Genomic DNA, 23,319 nt, shown 5'->3' on the forward strand with positions numbered 1-23,319 from the left:
TTGCATAGATGAGTGCAGGATTTGACTGATGTGGTAGGAAAATGGGTAGTTTCTGAGGTTCATGAGGCAATCGGGGGTTGAGCCAGATTGACATAGCTGACAGAGTGAACCAGGACATCAATTGTGAGGATGGTAGATTGCAAGAAGTTATTGAAGTGGGTTTGCTGGTCTTTCCTGTGAATTTGGAGAACATTTTCTAATTTTGTAATATCTCTCCAGCGCTCCACCAGCCACATGCAGATCTTCTGTGTTCACGGGCGCAGGATTCTCAATCCCATCCAGAATGCTATCTTCCCCACATTGAGCTGTGGTGGGCAAGAAGTTCTCGGGAGTCAGTTGGAATGTCGCATTTCTTCCAGGGAGCTTTGACCACGTCTTTTCAACGTTCCTTTATCCACCTGATAATCTCTCCTCCCAGCAGAGCTTAGAATAGAGTGTTGTGTGATGAAGAATGGACCAGGACATTGACTACACAGTCTCATACAGTGATCAGGCTCATTGCTACTGGTTTATGTTGTTCAGGTATAAACTGAAATTATGTTCCTCAGATGTTCCCCAGGACACCAGGAGTTGAGCCTGGCCAACATAGCAAGACATTGGTGCAGTCGGGAAGGTTAGACTGCAAGAGGTTACAGGAATGGTGCCTGCAGATTAGTGAGGAGGATCATGTAGGCTCTGTGTGTCTTTGTTGATTCTAAATGCAATGTAGGTTGACGACAGATGGACCCTGTCCATTTCAGTTTCTTGCATTGTTATTATGTTATTGTGTAGTTCCAAAATCATTTAAAGAATAGTGAATGGTCAAACACACCACTAGCAGGTGTGTTACTGGACATAGCCCTGTCCAGAAGCGAAAGGGCGAACATTGTTCCCAAAAGAAGCTCAAGCGAAAAAGATAGGGTTTTTTTATCAACTGTTCATTTTCTTAACCATATTTAAATGTCCCAGCTCCCATGGTTAAAAGCATGGTTCCTATCCAGGCTCATTCATCAGATACACAAGAGACTGCAATGTTGTAATCTGGAGCCAAAAACAAAACTGCTGAGGGAAACCTCTTCAAAGTGGGCAGTTCAACAAATCTGACCATCTGAATTTAGACTTTTAGACTTGAGAGATATAGTGCGGAAACAGGCCCTTTGGCCCACAAATCTGTGCCGACCAGCGATCATCCCATGCACTCGCACTATCCTACACACGAGGGACAATTTACAATTTTACCAAAGCCAATTAAACCTACAAACCTGTACGTCTTTGGAGAGTGGGAGGAAACCTGAGATCCTGGAGAAAACCCACACATGTCATCAAGAGAACGTACAAATTCCGTACAGACAGCACCCATAGTCAGGATTGAACCCGGGTCTCAGGTGCTGTAAGGCAGCAACTCTACCGCTACGGTGTGCATTATGCATTCGAGTGCCCCTAATTGATTTTTGGAATGTGCTAGAGACATGGAGGCCCTAACCTCTGGCCAGTAAGATACATTCTCATTGTGATTAGGCACTTAGTTAAATACCTGGTCAGTTACATGTCACTGTCATTGAAGAACCCTGCACCAGGTAAGAAAAGATGCTGCGGTTGAATGTAAGGAAACAGCAGTGGGGACCTCAGGTAGTTGCTTGTTAATAGAAACAACTTTTAGATGGATCCAAGTTTAAACATATTTGTCAATCATACTGAGAATTTTTAATGTGAATTTACAGTGAATTTTGACTGTTTTAGTATTCAAAGTTTCTCTAACTTTAATGTTTTTTCAAAGTATATGTTTTATTTCCTGGGAGTCTTCCCCAATTTTGAATGTTTTGAATCACTAAAAACACTTTAAGAATTTGACAGTTCTAGCAATCAGGAGTTTGACATCTGTGCCTGTCAAAAACTTTTTTCAAAGACACACCACAAAATGCCAGAGTAATCCAGCAGTTCAAGCAGCAACTCTGGAGATAATGGATGGGACATTGGATAGATAGTTTTAAGTGATAAGTGCCAGACAGGTGGGACAAGTGTAGGTGGGGCATGTTAATCCACATGAGCAAGTTAGGCCAAAGGGCCTGTTTCAATGCTCTGTGATTCTATGAGGTTTCGGTTTGGGACAATTCTTTAGACTTAAGATAAAAAATACTTTTCTGACTTGTTTTGTGGTTGGTGCTTGGGTTACCCCTCCTTCAGAGATGATACAATCCTGTTACAGTACAGAAGACTGTACAGAACTGCATAGAATTTTGCCATCAAGGATTCCACAAAGTGGTTTCTGGAAGTGGTCACTGAGAGGTTCATGAAAGAGGACTCCTTATCTTGATTGAATTCTAGAAGCAAGCTGTCAGTGCTTGACCACAAAATCTGAACCACTTAATTATCCCATGGAATCATTTATATAGTTTTTCTTCCTGCTAACACGCCCCTAACATCCTGCTCGGTCATAACCTCTCGGGGTAAACCATCACTACCCCACCACCACTTCAACAGTTGTTGTGCTGGGTGCCTACGTTGAAACGTCATGTTTGACAATATGCTTTGACTGTCTGACCAAGTTTTGTTTAATCTGCAGGGAAATATTCTTTGTGTCAGAGGACATGCTGGTGGTGCCTAAGGTTTACACTTCGTTGTCGACCTATACTCTGCATGTGGTCAACAATGACACAGGAGAGGAAATCCCCTGTGTTTTTCAAAAGGTGGCACCCCATGTCTATACCAAAAATAAGGTAGGACAAGGAAATCTCAAGGAACTGCTCACCAATATCGGGGAAAATGTACCTTTCTTTACCAAACCTGTTCTTTCGGCTATGAAGATCTTTGTATTCACAAAATCAAACTGCATCATTGCCTAACACTGTAATGTTTTAATTTTCTATACAGACTGGATATACATTTGTGGCTGAAGCACAATCCGGACCTTTCACACTCTCCTCCGGTAAATGGAAGTTGCGTATGATCGGCTCCTGTCATCCTCTTCCCATCCCCTCAAGTGAGCCCGTGGACAACAACTTTACAATAAAGGAGATTAAATCTTACTACATTCCAAATGACAAACACCTTATCTTCAGGTACCCATTAACAAAAACTTTGCTTTACGGTTTAACCTAGAAAATGCCAGCAGTCTTTGGAAAATAATTTTGAGAGGAATTCCAAAGCTGGCCATTGATCGTGTTTCATAAGATGAGGGTCTTGTAAAATGTGGTCTCTGACTGGTGAATATGATGGATTGTCAGGAACAATGTGACTTCAGACCGAGGTCGGAGACTCTGTTTTTACCTGAATTCAGAACTAATGAAACACAACTTTCCAGTTTAATTTGAAGTGCAAATGGAATGAAATATAAATTCTGTCTGGAGTTTTTGAAAAAAAGAGAAAAACTATGCAAAAAACGTTTCAATGCTGAAATGATCTTCAAATACCATAGCCCTGAGAGTAGACATCTGGCCATTTGGCTTATGCCAACTCCAGCCTATACGAGGTCTGACAGCTGACTCATGAGGAATACCTTACCCCATCTTGAAAAACAGCTAAACACCGGCACCTTTTGGTTTCTGTTTGTGTTAGTTTCATATCAATGTGATCGATCTTTTTAATCCTTTCGGCTTCTGTGATTATGTGCTAGTTTATCAAATGTCTTTTGAAAGTCCATTTGCACCATGTCAGTAAATTTACTAATCCTCTGCATAACATAATCAAAGAGGTAATCAGTCATAAAACATAATTTGCTTTCCACATGTTTTTGCTGGCTTTCATTTAATGGCCTGAATTTTTTTCATATGACAATTAATTTTTTCCTAGGCTATTGGTTGAGAAACATTCACCACCACCTCGATTATATTGGTTGACCTACAATTGCCAGATTTATCTCTTGACCCTTTCCAAAATTGGAATGTAACATTTGTAGCTGTCAAGTTCACTGGCAGCAGGAGTGGACGATTGGATATTATGGAGCCGTTCGAATTTCTGCCATTACTTCCTACAACAATTTGGGATCCATCCCAACAGGGCCGGATAATTCTTTTCAAACACCATTCACTTTTAAGCACCACTTCCATATCTATTTTTTCACAGTGTTTCAGTGTTGCTCCCCTTGTGTTGCCTTCATAGAATCTCCTCTCGTAATGATAGATACAAAGTACTCATTTAATGTGTCAACATTCATCCCCATGGCATCATGTTTTCAGTCACTAATAATTCCCGAGAAAGATTCATTAACAATCCACAGTAAAAGATCCATGCATGATCATTGCATGCTAGAACTTTGCACACAGTTTGAAACTGAAAAAAACATTGTCATAAACTGAAATAAAGATAACTATGAAGGACTAGTTGGGCTGGGGACATAGATTCAAAGGTCAAGTCATCTAAAAAAAACAAACATTATTTTCAACAAAGATATAGCAGGCCAAGACTTTATTCCTTGGAGCGCAGGAGACTGAGATGTGATCTTAAAGTGGTAGAATAAAATGAGGGACATAAATAGGACTGGAGGCCTGTGACCAGTGGGGTGCCTCAGGGATCAGGAATCAGTGGTCAACCCATTGCTGATAGTGGTTTATATCAACGATATGGATGAGAATGTACAAAGTGTGATGAGTAAGTATGCAGATGACCTGAAAGTTGGTGGAATTGGAGATAGCGAAGAGGCCTATCAAAAATTACAGCAGGATATTGATCAGCTTGGCAAATGGTTGGACAAATGGTTAGTCAAGTCAAGTCAAGTCAAGTCAAGTCAAATTTATTTGTCACATACACATACACGATGTGCAGTGAAATGAAAGTGGCAATGCCTGCGGGTTGTGCACAAAAAGAATTACAGTTACAGCATATAAATAAAGTTAATAAGTTACTATTAGTGTCGACAAAAATTTAGTCTCTGGGGTTATAAAAGTTGACAGTCCTGATGGCCTGTGGGAAGAAACTCCGTCTCATCCTCTCCGTTTTCACAGCGTGACAGCGGAGGCGTTTGCATGATCGTAGCATCTGGAACAGTCCGTTACTGGGGTGGCAGGGGTCCCTCATGATCTTGCTTGCTCTGGATCCGCACCTCCTGATGTATAGGTCCTGCAGGGGGACGAGTGTAGTTCCCATGGTGCGTTCTGCCGAACGCACTACTCTCTGCAGGGCCATCCTGTCCTGGGCAGAGCTGTTCCTAAACCAGACTGTAATGTTGCCGGACAGGATGCTCTCTACATCCCCAGAGTAGAAGCAATGAAGGATCCTCAGAGACACTCTGAATTTCCTCAGTTGTCTAAGGTGGCAAAGGCGCTGCTTAGCCTTACCCACCAGTGCGGCAATGTGCGTTGCCCACGTCAGATCCTCTGTATTTAAAACTGTATTTAATGCTGATAAGTACAAGTTGTTGCATTTTGGGAAGTCAGGACTTTTGAAGTGAATGGCAAGGCCTTGGGGAGCACAGCAATCTAGGACTGCAGTATATAGTTCCCAGAAAGTGGCATCACAGGTAGATAGAGTGAGCAAGAAAGGTTTCAGTACATTGGCTGCATTTGGAATATTTTGTTCACTTTTCGTCACCCTCCTATAGGAAGGGGCTCGTAAAGCTAGAAAGAGTTTCAACAAGATTTATGAGGATGTTGCCAGGACTTGAGGGCCTGAGAGAACGGCAGGACTTTATTCCTTGGAGCACAAGCGGCTGAGGGGTGATCTTATAGAGGGGTATAAAATCATCATAGGAATAAGTGGGGTAAATGCACAAAGTCTTTTACCCAGAGTAGGGTATCAACAGACAGAAAACTGTGAGAGGTGAAAGGGAAAAGATTTAACAGGAACCTAAAGGGACAACTTTTTCACACAGTGGGTGGTCTGTATACGAAACAAGCTCCCAAGGAAGTAGTTGAGGCAGGTACGATAATAACTTTTAAAAGGCATTTGGACAGGTACATGGATAGGAAATATTTAGAGGGATAATGGCCAAGTCCAAGCAGATGCAACTAGTGTAGCTGTGGCATCTTAGCCGGCATGAGCAAGTTGGGCAGAAGGGCCTGTTTCCGTGATGTATGACTGTCTGATTCTATGGAACAATGAATGCACACAGTCTTTTTTCCACAGTCTAGCTCCAGAATCAATAATTACAACGCATACTTTTAAGGTGATGGGGGGGAAAGATTTAATAAGAACTCGAGGGGAATCTTTTTCACACAGAGGGCAGTGGGTATATGAAGCAAGCTGCCAGAGGAAATGGTTGAGTCAGGTACAGTAATAACATTAAAAATACATCTGGCCAAGTACAACTGGACAGGCTTCCATTATCATCAATAAATAATCTCTATTTCAGGTGATGGATATGCTTTGGCCGGCATTCTGCTGAGAACAGTGGAGAAAGTGTTTGGTTCAACATTCCATGCAAAAGATAGGACACTTGGCTGTGCTTCAAAGGTCTTGAGCCTTGACCATATGACCCAGTTATCAGAGTGCAGGTTCTGAGCTGCACCTAGCACTGTTAATTCCTAGTACTGGATTACACACCGTTACTGTAACTTCTGCTAATCTTCCATACTCCTTCGGCAGTTTGAGGAGCAGCTCCCAATTTTTATTGCAATAATGCTGAATCCATTCTATTAGGAAAGGTGAAGTCAACTCACTTTGGATGACTGCCCTTTGGCGAAAAGGATGGGTCACAAATGGTTTACGATGGCACATAATAATTTTTGAATCCCTTCAGATTCATATTCTAAACGGCAATGTGTTTGTATATGTAGGAAAGTAATCTTGAAGAACATTTGCAAGATGGACTGAACAATGTTGCAATAGCAATTGAATTATTGATCTTTTAATCATTGATTCATTTAGCCTTGTTTTGTTCAAACAACAGATCTTCTCTAGAGATTTCTGACCCAGCTACCAAATCTTCCCAGTGTACCATCTAGTTCCTTCTTGATCCGACCTCTAATCTCCTTATTGCAAGGAACTGAAGCCCAATATCTGGCTGCCAAAGACCTTACCATTCAGGATCTAGAATCGTAGCTCAAGACAGTCACATTTTTAACTCAAGATCTCTTTTTAACTTGGCATTTTAATTTTTTTCACTCATACCCATTACAGGTTTCAGGTTAATGTGAATTTGATGCACTTAGCAACCATCCACATCCAAACTTCCAAGCCAGATGTGTACATCAAGATACAAATTCTCGATCAAGACAAAGAAGTAGCCAAAGCAACTGGAAAAGGCCAAGCTGTCATTCCTTCATTTATGTTTTACCAAAGCTTAGGACATTCTATTCTGCAAAGTAAGTGTGCGTCCATACAAGTCTGTATAATCACCTTTTAATGTCCCATTCCTTATCACCCACGTTTACACTTCATCATGATTGTTTTTAGTTATGACATCTAAAGAAATCACTAGGTACAAGTTTATCAACAGGAAAAATCCTTTTAACATTGTATTGTATTGTAATTAATTTATTAGCCAAGTATGTAAAAACATACAAGGAATTTGATTTGCCATACAGTCATACCAAAAAAGCGACAAGACACAAAACTACATAAAAGTGAACACAAACATCCACCACAGTGGCTCCCCCACATTCCTCACCGTAATGGAAGGCATTAGAGTCATATATTTTTTCCTCCTTATTCTCCCACTGACGAGGCAGTCGAACCATCCGCAGTCGGGGCGATTAAAACTCCCGCAGCCGGTGACCAAAGTTCCCACGTCGGGGCGGTTGAAGCTCCTGTGTTTGGGGCTCCCAAAGTCGGTCCTTTACCAAGGGACCGTGAGCTCCACGATGTTAAGTCCACAGGCTTCCGCAGTTGGAGCTCCCAAAGTCGATCCCTGACAAAGGGATCGCAAGCACAACAATGTTAAGTCCGCACGTTCCCGCGGTTGGAGCTTCCGAATTCGATCCCCAGCAAGAAGCCGCCAGCTCCACGATGTTAGGCCGCAGCGCGGACAGAGATACGATACGGAAGAAGTTGCATCTCCGTCGATGAAAGAGATAAAAATGTTTCCCCCACCCCCCCCCCCCCCCACACACACACACACACACACACACACACAATACAAAACTAAAGATACACTAAAACATACATTTAACAACAGACTAAAAACAACACAGAAGGAAAAAGACGAGATAGACTGTTGGCGAGGCAGCCATCATTCAGCGCCACCTGGTGGCCTCAACCCCTTCTTGAATGCAGAATTGATTCCATTTCCAAGGAACAACTTGAGATTCCTCCTATGCAGGAGGAAACAATTTGGCTTATTTGGCTTTTTTTTAAACAGTTATTGAATTATTGAGTTGGTATATTACCCTTGTTCCCTCCTCTTAGTCCTGACAGATTCTTTACATCAAATATTTATCAAATTTCCTGTTGATAGTTGCTATTGAGACTCCTTCAACCATCCTTTCATGTAAAAATTATAATACTACAGGAATTTACTGCATTTTTTTTTTAATACATGGCCTTCGTCAAATCCTCATAATTTATTTCTTGAAAAAATGAAATCATCAACATACAATCATCAACATACATGTAACAAATACAGACATCTGTAATTGTAGAAGTGATGATTGGGAGCAAAGTTAAAGCTTGGACCTCTGGAGCTGTTCCATTTCACTGAAATTTTTCAAGTCTGTTCTGGCATTTTTTCATAGATTTTACCTTCTGTAGCAAAGAGTGCAACAGAAAATGAGGCTTGCATATTATTGCAGAGTCTTAAAACTGTATGGCGTGTTGCACCTGTGCTGCCTTCTTGAAAGCTCCCCAATTAATCTCAGTTCTTTGCTCTTTCTTCATGCCTTTTAATTTTGCTCTTTGTCACGGAACTGTTTTTTTACATTAAATCTGCAAATCACCAATCAATTAGACTGCACTGTTGATAATAATTAATTTATATTTGCTTTTAGAATCTTCAATTAAACCACCTGATACTCTTGCTGTTCAGGCAGGGTCCAAGAAGTCTGCAAGTACTTCAAGTAGAATAGGGAGAGGTTCCTCAAAGTCAGGAAGTGATCGAAGAACATCTCCTTTAAAAGACGAAAGCAGCTCCATTTTTACTCCATTCACTGAGGACATCCCTGAGGCCGCAGAAATGGTAAGTGCTGGAGTGGATTAATACGGTGTAGCTTCCCTTTCCACTGCATGCTAAGGTTCCTTTCCACTGCATGCCCAGAACCAGGGGCCACAGTTTAAGAATAAGGGGTAGGCCATTTAGAACAGAGATGAGGAAAAACTTTTTCAGTCAGAGAGTTGTGAATCTGTGGAATTCTCTGCCTCAGAGGGCAGTGGAGGCCAATTCTCTGAATACATTCAAGAGAGAGCTAGATAGAGCTCTTAAGGATAGCGGAGTCAGGGGGTATGGGGAGAAAGCAGGAACGAGGTACTGATTGAGAATGATCAGCCATGATCACATTGAATGGCGGTGCTGGCTCGAAGGGCCGAATGGCCTACTCCTGCACCTATTGTCTATTGTCTATTGTCCAAGAATGCCAGTGCACTACAGTGGGAATGAGCTCAAAACTGTTTTTCCAAGTAACAATACAAAGGCAAGAGCAATCAACTACAAAAGATGAAAATCAGAAAAACAAACTACACATGCTGAAAATCTGAATAAAAACAGGAAATAGTGGATACACTCAGCAATTCAAGCTGCATCGAAAGAAAGAGAAGCAGTATATATTTGACTCCACTACTCACATCTTCCCACCTCCACCCTTTTTCGCCAGAGACGGTTCCCTCCGCAACTTTCTGGTTAACTCATCCCTTCCTACCCAAACCACCCCCTCTGCGACCGCAGGACATGCAACACCTGTCCCTATACCTCCTCCCTCAAATCTGTCCAGGAACCCCGAAGGCAGAAGTTCATTTGCACCTACTCCAACCTCATCTACTGTATCCATTGTTCAAGGTGTGGACTCTTATACTTTGGTGAGACCGAACGTAGACTGGATGAACGTTTTGCTGAACACCTTTGCTCAGCCCGTCTGGACCTACCTGATCTCCCGGTTACCAAACACTTTAATTCCCTTGCCCATTCCCACACTGACCTTTCTGTCCTAGGCCTCCTCCATTGTCAGAGTGAGGCTAAACAAAAATTGGATGAACAGCATCTCATATTTTGCTTGGGCAGCTTACAACCCAGTGGTATCAGTTTGATTTCTCTAGCTTCAAGTAACCCTTGCAACCCTCTCTCTCCGTCCCACCTCCTCCCAAGTCATACCGTTTCAAAGTCATCTTGTTGAGTCTCATTGTCTGTAAATGGCCTGTTTCCTTTATCATTGTTACTTTTTGTCTTATCTTTTTCGCCTATCTTTTATTCATTTGTTCTTTATCTCCCTATATCACCATCTATATCTCTTGTTTCCCTTTCCCCTGACTCTCAGTCTGAAGAAGGGTCTCGACCCAAAAAGGTCTCCAGGGAAGCTGTCTGACTGGCTGAGTTACTCCAGCTTTTTGTGTCCATCTTCAGTTTAAACCAGCATCTGCAATTTCCTTCCTACACAGTAAATGAAGTTGACTGTTTTCTCTCTAGAACAGGATGACATTAATTTCAGGATGAAATTAATTTCAATTTGGTACTTGCTCATTCAGAGTTGATGTTAAGAGACCCTTGCTCACACAAAGGATATAGGAAACTGGAACGGGGAGAAAGCAGGAACGGGGTCCTGATTTTGGATGATCAGCCATGATCATATTGAATGGCGGTGCTGGCTCGAAGGGGCGAATGGCCTACTCCTGCACCTATTTCTCTATGTTTCTATGGAAATCTTCCATTTCCCCATCAACCCCTCCCCATCCCACCACAACTGTCTGTGGCTTTGGAACTAGTTGTACTGAAAGTTTCAAAAAAGTGTTTTTGTGGCAAGGATATTAAGGGTTCCTGACCCTTCTGAATAGCTTGAACAGCTGAATGGTTCTGCCCCTGTGCTCCTTGTGTTGCAAGAGGCAGCTAGTTCATTCCAATCCTGCCACTGTGCCATGAGTGAAACCTAAAACTGGAATTGCTGTCACTATTCTTCCCAATGTCTCCTGGAACTTTGCCAAAGCAGTCCTTAAAGCTGGGATCGGCTGAAATTTCAGAAGACAAATGTGACAGCTCAATGTCTAAATTCACTCCCTTGTTCATGCAATCATTTGCACTTAGAATTTCTAAATTTGGAAGAAGTAATGATCTTACGCTTAGCTTTGGCAAATTTAGTTATCTAATCTCTTTTAACGAGCTAAGGATTTGAATTTTCAATTTGTTTTTGGTTACTTAGTTTGAAAATAATCGACAGGATTTGTGCAAGAATATATGAAATTATAAGAACCAATCCCTCACTTGATGGTAATGTTATATTAACAATTTGATATTCCACAGACTCACCAATACAAAATTCAAGCATCAGTTCTTCATAAAAGCTGGCCACTAAATGAAGCCGATTTAACCTTTGCTGAATCGCAAAGGGATGTGGACATCAGCGAGGTTACAGGTAAAGTTCTGTTTATTGGTTTGAAGGAATGAATGTTTATGACAAAGCGTTTTGTGATAGCCAAGCTGATTTATTTTTAACTGCTATTTTATATGTGCAATTCTCACAATAATAGATAAAAGCTTAATGCACAGAAAATCTATCCTTCATCTGCCTATATCATTGATGTTCCAAGCCTAGGACCAAGTTGACCTTTTTTTTTTTGTTGCACAAGTACAGTGAGATACAAGTACAGTGAAAATCATGCTTGCAGTAGCATCACGGATGATTAGACAAAGCACTAAATCTCAAGCCTTGAAACTCCCAAGTACCTCTCAATCTTCTGATTGAAGACTGTCCCATTAATAGCTGTGCATTTAACTGAATAAAACCCAGGCTGCAGAATTCTCTTTGTAAACCTTTCCATTCCCCTCTAAAATATTCCTTAAAATTGCCTTTTTGATCAATCTATCTGAGACATATTCTTGATTGATTGTCTCACAAGGCCCTAAGTATTCACCTTCACTGTGTCTCTGCAATGGAATTTTTCAGAATATATTGATTTTAACATCAGATGTTAAGTGAGATTTGTTGGTTTAAAAAATACCTAGTTTGCATTCCTGTTGTCTGACACATGTACAAACTGTGAGAAAGAATATAATTGGAACATTTCTATCCGTTCTTTTTATCTGGTGATCTTCAATTGCACCGGATTGACCGCAAAGCCTTGGAGTATTAAAGTAATTAATTTGAGAAGGAAACAAGCAATTTACTTGTCTGTTTTAATAAACCAGAATATTAAACACAGCCAAAAGAGAACAAGGAGAGTGCTCTGAAGCCACTATCACCAATTGCCAGACCGTAACAACACCCACAGTTTTTAAAACTCAAGCCTTCCCCTTTTTCTTTAATGTGCCCTCAACCTCTATGAGTTCCTGACTATAGAATTAGATGTGTCCCAGCACTTTAACCCAATCCCTCCCCTAATACTCCCATCGCCACTCTATCCCCTCATCGAGCACTGTACTCTTCTCTGGATTCTTCCTCCCTTAATTTAGAAACAAACTCCTGGCAAGGGTTTCATAAGGTCATAAGTGATTGGAGCAGAATTAGGCTGTTTGGCCCATCAAGTCTGCGTCATTCAATTATGGCTGCTCTATCTCTCCCTCCTAACCCCATTTTCCTACCTTCTCCCCATAACCTCTGACACCTGTACTAATCAAGAATCCATCTATCTCTGCCTTTAAAATATCCACTAACTTGGCCACCACAGCCTTCTGTGGCAAAGAATTACACAGATTCATCACCCTCTGACTAAAAAAATTCCTTCTCGTCTCCTTCCTGAGGAATGTCCTCTAATTCTGGGCCTATGACCTCTAGTCCTAGACACTCCCTCTCCCACTCTTTCCTAGCTCATTTGTGAATACTAGAATGGGAGAAACTCTAAAGGACTTTCCGTGTCATGGCTTTCCTCAAAATAAATCTCCTACTACTCCAGTGTTTGAAGGATTCAAATCTAGGAATAAATTAATACCCTATAATATAATAAATATATCTTTCATAGAATCATACATTGTGGAAATAGTCCCAACTTGCCCACACCGACCAACATGTCCCATCTACACATCCTTAAAGGAAGCACAGTTATTTTATAAATTATTTATGGATGCAGTCTATTCTCAATGATTCTGTACATGGGGATAATTATTTACAATTTGGGGGTTTCTTTCATTTTGTTAAAACATATTTCAGATGCATAAGTGGAAGTCTGAAAGAATTATTTCATTTGATTTCCTGGAATATGTTGGAGACCATGTTCTGGTACAGTATGTTATGGAACAAATAATTGAGAAAAGCTAATTTATATCCTCAGGGAAGTAAAGGATATCATATAGAATTTGATATCAAGTTTGAGGATAATGTATTCACTTCAGAATTTGGGGTCTGGAAAAGTACTACAGCCATATATAACAAACAGACGTTGATCATATCAGATGAAAGGGAGCAGTTTAAAAAGGTGCCAAATAGTAAACCTGAGGAAGACCATGAAGTTTTTCAAAATTCAGCAAAGAATAATCAAGAAATATATCAACTACAAATAAAATAGAATGAGAGTAAAGTTGACAGAAATATTTTTAAAATAGCTTAAAGTGCTTTCCAACATATATAAAAAAAGATGACTGTGGATTAATTGTGGGCACAGGATTGACAAAGGAGTTTGATAATAAATTGAACAGATATTTTGAATCAGTCCTCACTGTAGAGAATATACAGGGCAAGTAGCAAATTGTTGGGAACTAAGGAACTAAAGAGAGTTGGAAAATTAAATGGATTACTATTAGAAAAGAAAAAATGCCAAAACTAATAATGGAACTAAGCTGTGAACTCAATATCACAATTTTAAGAGGTAGCTGCAAGGATAGTGAATTAAACTGATTTGCTTTTCTAAAATTGCCCAAATTCGAAAACAGTCACTGTAGATTAAAAGCAAATGTTAACCTTGAAAGAAAAAAAAGAGAATGAAACTGAACTACTGTTAGGCTAATAGAACTATTGGTGTGGAAATGTTGTAGTGTACTCTGAAGAGCATGATAACAGAACACTTTGAAAATCAATGTGTTTAAATAGTCAACAAGGTGTTTTGAAAAGAGACACAAAATGCTGGAATAACTCAGTGGGTCGGCCAGCAGATCTGGATAAAAGGAATAGATGAGGTTTCAGGTCGACCCTTCTTTAGACTGAGAGTCAGGGTGGAGGGAAACTAGGGTTTTTGAAAAATGTTTGAGAAAAGGGCTTTTGAGATAAGTGAAGGAGATTCAAGCAATGAGGTATACTTAGATATGAGGCTATTTAGGAAGTTGTTGTATAAATGTATTGCATGTGGACGAGGGATTCATGACATAGTTTTAGGATTGGTAATGAACAGATAATTCTCAGGACGCAGGTTATAACTGGCAAAGTGCCTTTCTCGTGTGAGAGGGCCAGGAGTTATAACTCCATGTTGGCTAGGTGGGAAAGTAAGCCATGGAAGGAACAAAGAGGCTGCAGAAATGTATGAAAAATGATTGGGCAAGAAAGTATCAATGTGAGCATAAAGCCAGGAAGTGTAATATGAACTATTTAAACTGGGAAACTGAAAGGCTTCAGGAAGGAAAATTGTATATTACCGCCAACGCATTAGAGGGGCGATGAGGAAATTTACTTTCCCCAGAAGGTGGTAGAGGTCTGCAACTCGCTGCCTGAGACTCTGATCACATTTAAGTGTTCTTGGGTGTGTACTTAAAGAACCACGACCTGCAGGTCATGAACCAGGTGCTGCAGGGAAGGGTTAAGCCTTTCTCAGCTGGCATCAACATTGATTGAGGAAAGAAGCAAAATGCTGGAGTAACTCAGTGGGTCAGGCAGCATCCCTGGAGAACATGGATAGGTGACCTTTCGGGTCAGCACCCTTTTTCGGACTGAAGAAGGTCCCGAAACGTTACCTAGCCGTTCTCCAGGGATGCTGCCTGACCCGCTGAGTTTTGTGCCTTTTCAGCAACTGCAGTAACTTGATTATCCTCAATACTGGGTGAATAGCCTTCCCAATGTTTTTAAATGTCAGTTCTCCTCACTTGTCTGAGCCATGCGATATGGGTCTACGGGGAGGGAGTGGAATTGATGCCGATTATCTGTGGTGCGATTGAAGGGACCCAGTGAGTCTCAGCCAATGAAGTTGTGGATTTTCATGTCTTATGTTAAACTGTAGTGCCATCTACTGTACAAGTTTAGCATTTCTATTGTGTTATTAATTGAGCTCCTTGCTTAAAGTTTGAATGTTATTTTTAAGACTGGCAAATATTTTGGGCAGGATTTCGGATAACACGGTATATATTCTCTGTGAAGCCATCTTGTTCTTACTGTGATATTAATGCTTTGGATTCACAGAGAAGAACATTAGTTCAGAGACTGATGAGTCAAAGCACACACCAACGGCAAGACATACCAGGAAAGGAAAGGACAAGAGTGATAGGAGTGACAAAGGAAAAGACAAAAGCGCACATCAGAAGTTAGATGCTCCGGTATTTTTTATTCGATTAGTTTGTGGAATGGGCAATAAAGAATCATTGCTTCTTATTAATGTGTTTGAAGGAAAAGGTTTGTGATGTAGAGTCAATGACAATACCTAGAAATTCTAGTTAATTCTGAAGGCCTCAGTCACAACAAACGAACTATTGTATTAGGTAATGTTCTTCCTCCCGCCTGAATCAGACATGTAATGGCACCTCGACACAAAGTGCTGGAGTAACTCAGTGGGTCAGGCAACATCTCTGGAGAAAAAGGATGGGTGACATTTCGGGTCGGGACCTTTCAAAAAAAACATCACAGTCTGAAGAAGGGTCCCGACCCGAAATGTCACTGCTAAACTGAGAAGTGATTTGGCTCAAGTGGACAGGAAACAGTATCCTGAAGGTAAATCTGTGCTAGGGCAATGCGCAGCATTTTCGGAGATTCAAAGCATCTGGCTAACTATGCTCCTGCGAAGAAAGGATGGGACTGCAAAATCGAGATGTGGTCAGATGAGAAGAGCTCAGAGAGTGGGATAAAGAAATAACGGGGGGCTGTCAGTATCTGCCAGATGACAGATAGCTTAATATATTCGTGAAAGAGTATATGGGAGGGAATTTAGGAAAGCAAATGGAGAGTACGGAAGACCCCTGGCAAGTGAAGTCTCAGCAAATCTGAAGATGTTTTGCAGGTACCTAAAGTGCAAGAGTATCTTTTTGGAAAAATTGACGTCCATTATGGATCGAAAAGGTCATCTGTTTGTGGAGGCTGAGGATTTGGTACACTTATGATAAAAAGGTTTGCTGCTGTCCTCACAAAAGCAGGATATGGTGCTGTTGTTGTTATTGAGGAGAAATTGTAAAATATTACATGGGATAAATATGATGAAAGGCAGAGTATTAAGGGGCTTAGCATTAATGAAAATGAGAAAAAATCAGCAGTCCAGATGAAATGTACATAAAGCTGATAAAAGAAGCAAATGAGGAAAAGATTATAATTTTTCAATCCTCCACGATGCTGAAGGTTTAGAGAATTGTTATGCCACCATTTGAAAAAGGAAACAATTGAGCGATGACAGGCTATTTAGTGCAATTTCAGTGGTGGCCAAATTATTGGGAACCATTTTCAGTAAATAGTTTCACACAGATAAGCACAGATAAATCAGGAACAGTCAGCATAGATATGTTAATTGAAAGTTGATTTCCGACTAGCTTGAATTGATTTTTGGAGACATTAACAAGGCAATTCATTGTACTCAACGAAGTCTACATGGATTTTTTCAAGACTTTTGATGAGATTGCACAAAGAAGGCTTGCCGAAAAAGTAAAAGCCTGGAGATGCAAGGGGAAGCATTGAATTGGATCCAAAATTGTCTCAGTAATAGGAAAGAAAGAAAGGTGCTCGACAAATGCTTTTGGGATTGAAATGATGTTATCGGCAGGAGCCCAGCACTCAGTCTTTTGTGTGAATTTAACTCAGAATAACACAGCACAGGAATAGGCCTCTCATCCCACTACATTTGTGCCAACTATGTTGTCGAATCAACCTTATCGCATCAGTCTGCACATGGTCTATATCCTTACATTCCCTGCCTCTTCCTGTGCCTATCCAAATGCCTCTTAAATGCCACTATCATAACTGCTTGCATCACCACTCCTGGCAGCAGATTCCAGGCACCCAACACTCTCTGTGTAAAAAGAAACTTGCTCCCTACATCCCCTTTAAACTGTTCCCCTTTTAGCTTAAAGCTATGCCCTCTGTTTTTTGAATTTTCGACCCTGGGGAAAAAGATTCCAACTGTCTAGCATATCTATGCCTCTCATGCTTCTAAATACTTCCATCGGGTCTCCCCTCAGCCTCCGATGTTCCAGAGAAACATTCCAAGTTTATCCAACCTCTCCTGACAGCACATACCCTCTAATTCAGACGGAATCTTGGTAAAACTTTACCTCACCCTCTCCGAAGCATGTACAATACCCCAAATGTGGCCTCACCAAAATTTTATACTGCAGCAAAATGATTTCTCTATGATAAAGGTAATCATGCTATATGCATTCTTTAGTACCCCATCCACATATATTGCCTTTTTCTGGGAGCTGCAGACTTATACCCCAAGATACAGGATAGTGTTAATGTGCGGGGATCTCTGGGCGGCGCGGACTCGGTGGGTCGAAGGGCCTGTTTCCGCGCTGCATCTCTAAATCTAAAATCTAAATCCATCTGTACATCAATGCTTCTTGGGGTCCTGCCATTAACTATCCTCTTACTTTTAATCTCCCAAAGTGCAATATCTCACACTTGTCCAGATTAAACTCCAACTCCATTTCGCCACTCATGTTTCCAAACAGTACTTCATTCCATCATTATGTTGTCAGTTACCCTGAGATCCCTTCTTGGCTAATAAGTAATCATTTTGGCACCTGATGTCCAATGTTATCTCATTTTTGCCTGTTATCAATCCCATTCTTTCCCTTCGCCACGTCTGTGCAATTTGCTATCTCTCTCAGTCCAAAAACATCTAAATATTTTGCTCCCTTTTCTCACTACAAAACTCTGTGGAGTACATGAGGTCATGAAGAGAATTTTCTTTCAATTTCCCCCTTTATTGCTTGAAGTAACTTTAATTTGTTTTCCAAACAATTGATTTTTTTTAAATTAAATTAATTGGAGTGGATTCTCATATCATGTGACAAAGTAAATTCTGCAGAAGTCTCTCACGGAATAGCAATTTATCTCTAGTCTTTCCATTTATTAAATTTTGTTTCAACCTTCCTGATAATTTTGGGATGTTTATTAACGTGTGGTATGATGTTCAAAGCAACAGTTTACTTGAAGTGTACAGTGTGTAATTTTAATGTTTTTCAGGCGTGGCAAATTGATTCAACGAAACCTAATTTCACACTCCACTACGTTGTTGACTATGGTGAAAGTGACAGTGTCGAAATTAAGAAAGACACCAGTCGACAGGATGAAATTCAGGCTATGAAACGAGCCTGGGAGGCTGCGGAACCTGGAAGAGCTTTCAAGGTAATTCACATGAATCAACCAATGTCTTTATCTTGGTGAGGGTGTCAATGATGTGTGCGCTCATTCAATTTATAAAAATAGTTTATTTTAGACATTAGAGAAAGCAGCGCAGAAAAGGGCCCTTTGGCCCACCAAGTCCACGCCGACCAGCGACCACTCCGCACACTATCCTACAAACTAGGGGCAATTTTACAATGTGGGAGGAAACTGTCGGACCCAAAGAAAACCCAGGTGGTCGCAGGGAGAACATACAAACTCCGTACAGACAGCACCCGTAGTCAGGATCGAACCCAGGTCTCTGGCGTTGTAAGGCAGCAACTCTAGCGCTGTGTCATTGTGCCGCCCTTGTTGTAAAAAAACGTATTAACTGGCACCTGTATTTCCATTATGAACTCAGGATCTCCAAAATACATCATGAATAAAGTCTTATTTTAAACAGAGTATTATAATTTAGGCGGGTGTTGTATTCCGATGTACTTACAACACAGTTCCACAAGCAGCACTGTAATAAAGCACTGTCTCTTGAATGATTTTGGTTGAGAGATGGATATTGACTAGCTACCAGGATTAACTTCCCTGCTTATTTTCAAAACAGTACCCTGGGATCCTTTTTTTTATCTTCTTTTGGGGTGGGCGGGCGCATGACCTTGGCTTAGTAATTCATGAAAAGATTTTTTAAACTGGCAGTCCCTCAACACTCCTACAAAGACCAACACTCCCCTCAGTAAAACATTCGATGTCAATTTGGAATGGAGCTTGAACTCTCCAACTTACCACTTGGTAAATATGGTAGCACTGAGTCAAAGCCAGCACTTGTTGACCAAATCCAGTCCCCAGCACTATGGTCACATATTAGGAGATTTGATGTCCTGGTTTTGATAGCGCAGATGTTGTCTTTTGAATTTAGATCCCAAAATTCTACTTCGATTCCACTCTAGGACATCTATGATGTCCTCCTTTTCTTTCAGGAAGCATGGCTTCCCCCTACAGTTATGGATGAAGCCCTCTCCTGCCACTTGTCAACCAGTTCCTTTCCCCTCCTCCTCCGCCTCCAAATCCTCCTTCTGCTCATCACCTGACCCTACCACTCCGGGTCCCCTATTTGGCCCCTCTCCCTTCCTGTTCTCATCCACACGCCAACCCTCCCTCTACGTTTCACTCCTCATCGTCCTTTTTAATTATATTCCACCATCTGCACCTTTTTGTCTTCTCCAGCACCAGCCTTGGTTTCAATGTCCACCCTTCTCTCTCCCACCTGACTCATCTATAGTCAACCACTCCTTACCTGGATCCACCTATCATTTGCCAGCCTTTGGCCCACCCATTCTCCTCACCTCTTTCTACCAGCTCTCTCCCCTCTACTCCAGTCTCGAGGATGGATCCCGACCATTTCCACGCACAGATGTAGCCTGACTCGCTGAGTTCCTCCAGCAGTTTGTATTTTGTTCAAAGCTCCAGCATCTGAAGTCCCTTGTGTCTGCATTCCATAATTAATGTCCATTGTTATTTTCCAATGCAAAACCTCAGATTTGAAAGGCCTAAACCTGATAGTAAATTTGCATATCCTGATTCTAAATGAAGACAGCAGATTTTGAAGTAAAATACCCAGTTTCTGTGTTGACTTTAAAGGCCACTGAACTATGAAGATGAGTCAAAAAGGGAATTCTAAGCACAGAGGCACATGTGAGAACACAGCAGTGTTCCATCACCCAACACTGAGTGATTATACATGTGACAGGTGTGGATTATAACATGGCATGCTATGAATAATGCTTTTGGATTTCTCTCTAGATTAATACATTTCATCAAGAACTGAAATATTAATGGATTTATTTATGGAACACAAATTTGCCAAATGTCTGATATAAATATAGGAGAAAATTAAAAAATGTTGACCATTGATTAAAGAACTATAATAAATTGGAAATCATTTGAACTCGCTGCTCAATGACTTGCCACTGACTCCATATAGGTAATACATTCTATTTAAGCATTGTTCTCTCCAGACCTTCCTGACAGGTATACAAGCTGGAAAGGGTACAGAGAAGATCTACGAGGATGTTGTCAGGACTAGAGGGTGTGAACAATGGGGAGTGGTTGAGTAGGCTGGGACTCTATTCCTTGGAGCGCAGGAGGACAAGGGGTGATATTATAGTGTATAAAATCATGAGAGGAATAGATCAGGTAGATGCACAGAGTCTCTTGCCCAGAGTAGGTGAATCAAGGACCAGAGGACATAGGTTTAAAGTGAAGGGGAAAAAAATTAATAGGAATCTGAGGGGTAACTTTTTCACACAAATTGTGGTGGGTGTGGAACGAGCTGCTGAAGGAGGTAGTTGAGGCTGGGACTATCCCAATGTTTAGGAAACAGTTAGACAGGTACATGGATAGGACAGGTTTGGAAGGATATGGACCAAATGCAGGGCAGGTGGGACTAGTGTAGACGGGACGGTGTAGGCACATTATGCCAAACGGCCTGTTTCCACGCAGTATCACTCTATGATTCTACGACTCTATGACATTCCAGAAAGAGGTGGGTGCCAGTGTCATCCTTACCACAACCACATTGAGGGCCAACTGATGTCGCACTGAGATTCCAACTGTGCAGAGAGGATCTGATAGGGCGGGCCCTTCTTGCCACCAGTCAAGTCCGGTCCTGGTTTTTGATTTAAGATTCTACTGAGGAGTCATTCTACAAAATGACAGTCTGCTCTCAGAAGCATCCAACCTAATCCACCATGTCAACCAATGATTTCCATTACTCTAGTCTTTTCTCACACTGTTGAATTTCCTTCCAAAATCATTTATATTCTCATTCATCCTTTAAGACTATCTTTATCTTTATGACATAGCTGGAGACAAAAGGAACTGCAGAAGGGTTCCGACCCAAAACATCACGTATCCGTGTCCTCCAGAGATGTTGTCTGACCTGCTGAGTTACTCCAGCACTTTGTGTTTTCTTATACAACATAGTTCTTTGACCAAGTCTCTGGTCGCTTGTGAATTTTGTTTGTAAATTGTCCTCTGAGTTTGTACGTTCTCCCCGTGACCTGCGTGAGTTTTCTCCGAGATCTTCGGTTTCCTCCCACACTCCAAAGACGTACAGGTATGTAGGTTAATTGGCTGGGTAAATGTAAAAATTGTCCCTAGTGGGTGTAGGATAGTGTTAATGTACGGGGATCGCTGGGCGGCACGGACTTGGTGGGCCGAAAAGGCCTGTTTCCGGCTGTATATATATGATATGATAAGTATCTTGAGGCCATTTTACTCTGTTAAAAATATTTGTGAGTTCTTGGCATGTTCAAAATAGTTAGGGCATTTTCAGCATTTCAATTCAAAAGACTAACATTTGTGATAGGTAAGTTATTAGAGAGGATTCGGAGGGTTAAGATGTATTTGGAAAGACAGGGGTGATTAGTTCCCTGAAAGTAGCATCACAGTTGGCAAGAGTGGTGAAGAAGTTTTTTGGCATGCAGGCTTTCATCAGTAAAGGCATTAACTATGGAAATTGGGACGTTATGTTAAATTTGTAAAATGCGTAGGGCTAGAACCTTATTCCTGGGAGCATAAGAGACTGAGGATTGATCTTACGAAAGTGTATAAAATCATGCTGGCGTCGATAGGATGAATGCACACAGTCTTTTTCCTGGGGTTGGAAACTCAAGATCTAGAGGCCATCGGTTTAAGGTGAGAGGGGAAAGATTTAATAGAAACCTGAGGGGCAACCTTTTCACACCGAGGTTGGTGGGTATATGGAATGAGCTGCTGAGGGAAATAGTTGAGGCAGGTACGATAACACCTTTAAAAATAAGTTTTAACGAGTACATGGATAGAAAAGGCTTTGAGAGATATGGGCCGAATGCAGGCAGATAGGCAACTTGGTCGACACTGGCAAGTTGGTCTGAATTTGGATTTAGATTTAGAGATACAGCGCGGAAACAGGCCCTTCGGCCCACCGAGTCTGCGCCGCCCAACGATCCCTGCACATTAACACTATCCTACACACACTTTGGGACAATTTTTTTAAAAACATTTACCCAGTCAATTAACCTACATACCTGTACGTCTTTGAAGTGTGGGAGGAACCCGAAGATCTTGGAGAAAACCCACGCAGGTCACGGGGAGAACGTACAAACTCCGTACAGACGGCGCCCGTAGTCAGGATCGAACCTGAGTCTCCGGCGCTGCATTCGCTGCATTCGCTGCAAGGCAGCAACTCTACCGCTGCGCCACCGTGCCACCCTGAAGGGCCTGTTTCTGCTCTCTACGACTCTCTACCTCTACTCATTGGCATGCTGCATTATTTTTACAATTATGTGGAGGCAATGTTTTATCTCCCAAAATCAAAGAAACCCTTGAGAAAGACTGAAGGGATTCAAACTGTTTCTTTATTTTGGTTCCAGAAATTAGCTTACATTTCAGGCGATGACATTTTTTCTATTGTTATTCTTTACTTCCATGTTATGTTACATCTTATGGGAACAAAGTTTAGCCTGAAGATAGAAGTCAAAGACATGTGTATGGAAGATTACTGCGTGCTGAGCATATAAAGAAGCCGTTGGAGTTAAGCCGAGGTCATATTGATTTTTAACAGTGTGGATTCAGCTCTAATTGTACCAGTGTGGGCATGTTATGTAACAGCCTGTGAATTCACAAATGCTAGAAATAATGTCACCAAGGTCATTGATGCCATGATTGCAGAAGGTCTCCGTCTTCCCAAACTTAGTTGTTAAAACATTACTGTGAAAGGTTTTGTACTTCTGTCGCAAACAGCATGGTAAATAGGTTTGGAATTATCTTCTTTAAGTTTCGATTTAGTTTAATAACATGCTCACCGTATAAAATTCAGTACTGCTCGCATGAAGTT

At 41.2% G+C, this 23,319-nt stretch overlaps 1 protein-coding gene across 1 annotated transcript in view; it reads left to right on the plus strand.

Annotated features, from left to right (window-relative positions):
- adgb (androglobin) overlaps positions 1 to 23,319 on the plus strand; it is a 146,450-nt gene that overhangs the window by 100,769 nt on the left and 22,362 nt on the right. The window contains exons 28-34 of the mRNA XM_078405531.1: positions 2,543 to 2,696; positions 2,851 to 3,038; positions 7,033 to 7,217; positions 8,838 to 9,025; positions 11,291 to 11,402; positions 15,306 to 15,439; positions 18,291 to 18,452. Coding sequence (XP_078261657.1) covers positions 2,543 to 2,696; positions 2,851 to 3,038; positions 7,033 to 7,217; positions 8,838 to 9,025; positions 11,291 to 11,402; positions 15,306 to 15,439; positions 18,291 to 18,452 — 1,123 coding nt within the window. The remainder of the gene's footprint in view (positions 1 to 2,542; positions 2,697 to 2,850; positions 3,039 to 7,032; positions 7,218 to 8,837; positions 9,026 to 11,290; positions 11,403 to 15,305; positions 15,440 to 18,290; positions 18,453 to 23,319) is intronic.

This window comes from Rhinoraja longicauda, chromosome 9, assembly GCF_053455715.1.
Source record: "Rhinoraja longicauda isolate Sanriku21f chromosome 9, sRhiLon1.1, whole genome shotgun sequence".
In the NCBI taxonomy this organism is placed as follows: Eukaryota; Metazoa; Chordata; class Chondrichthyes; order Rajiformes; family Arhynchobatidae; genus Rhinoraja; species Rhinoraja longicauda.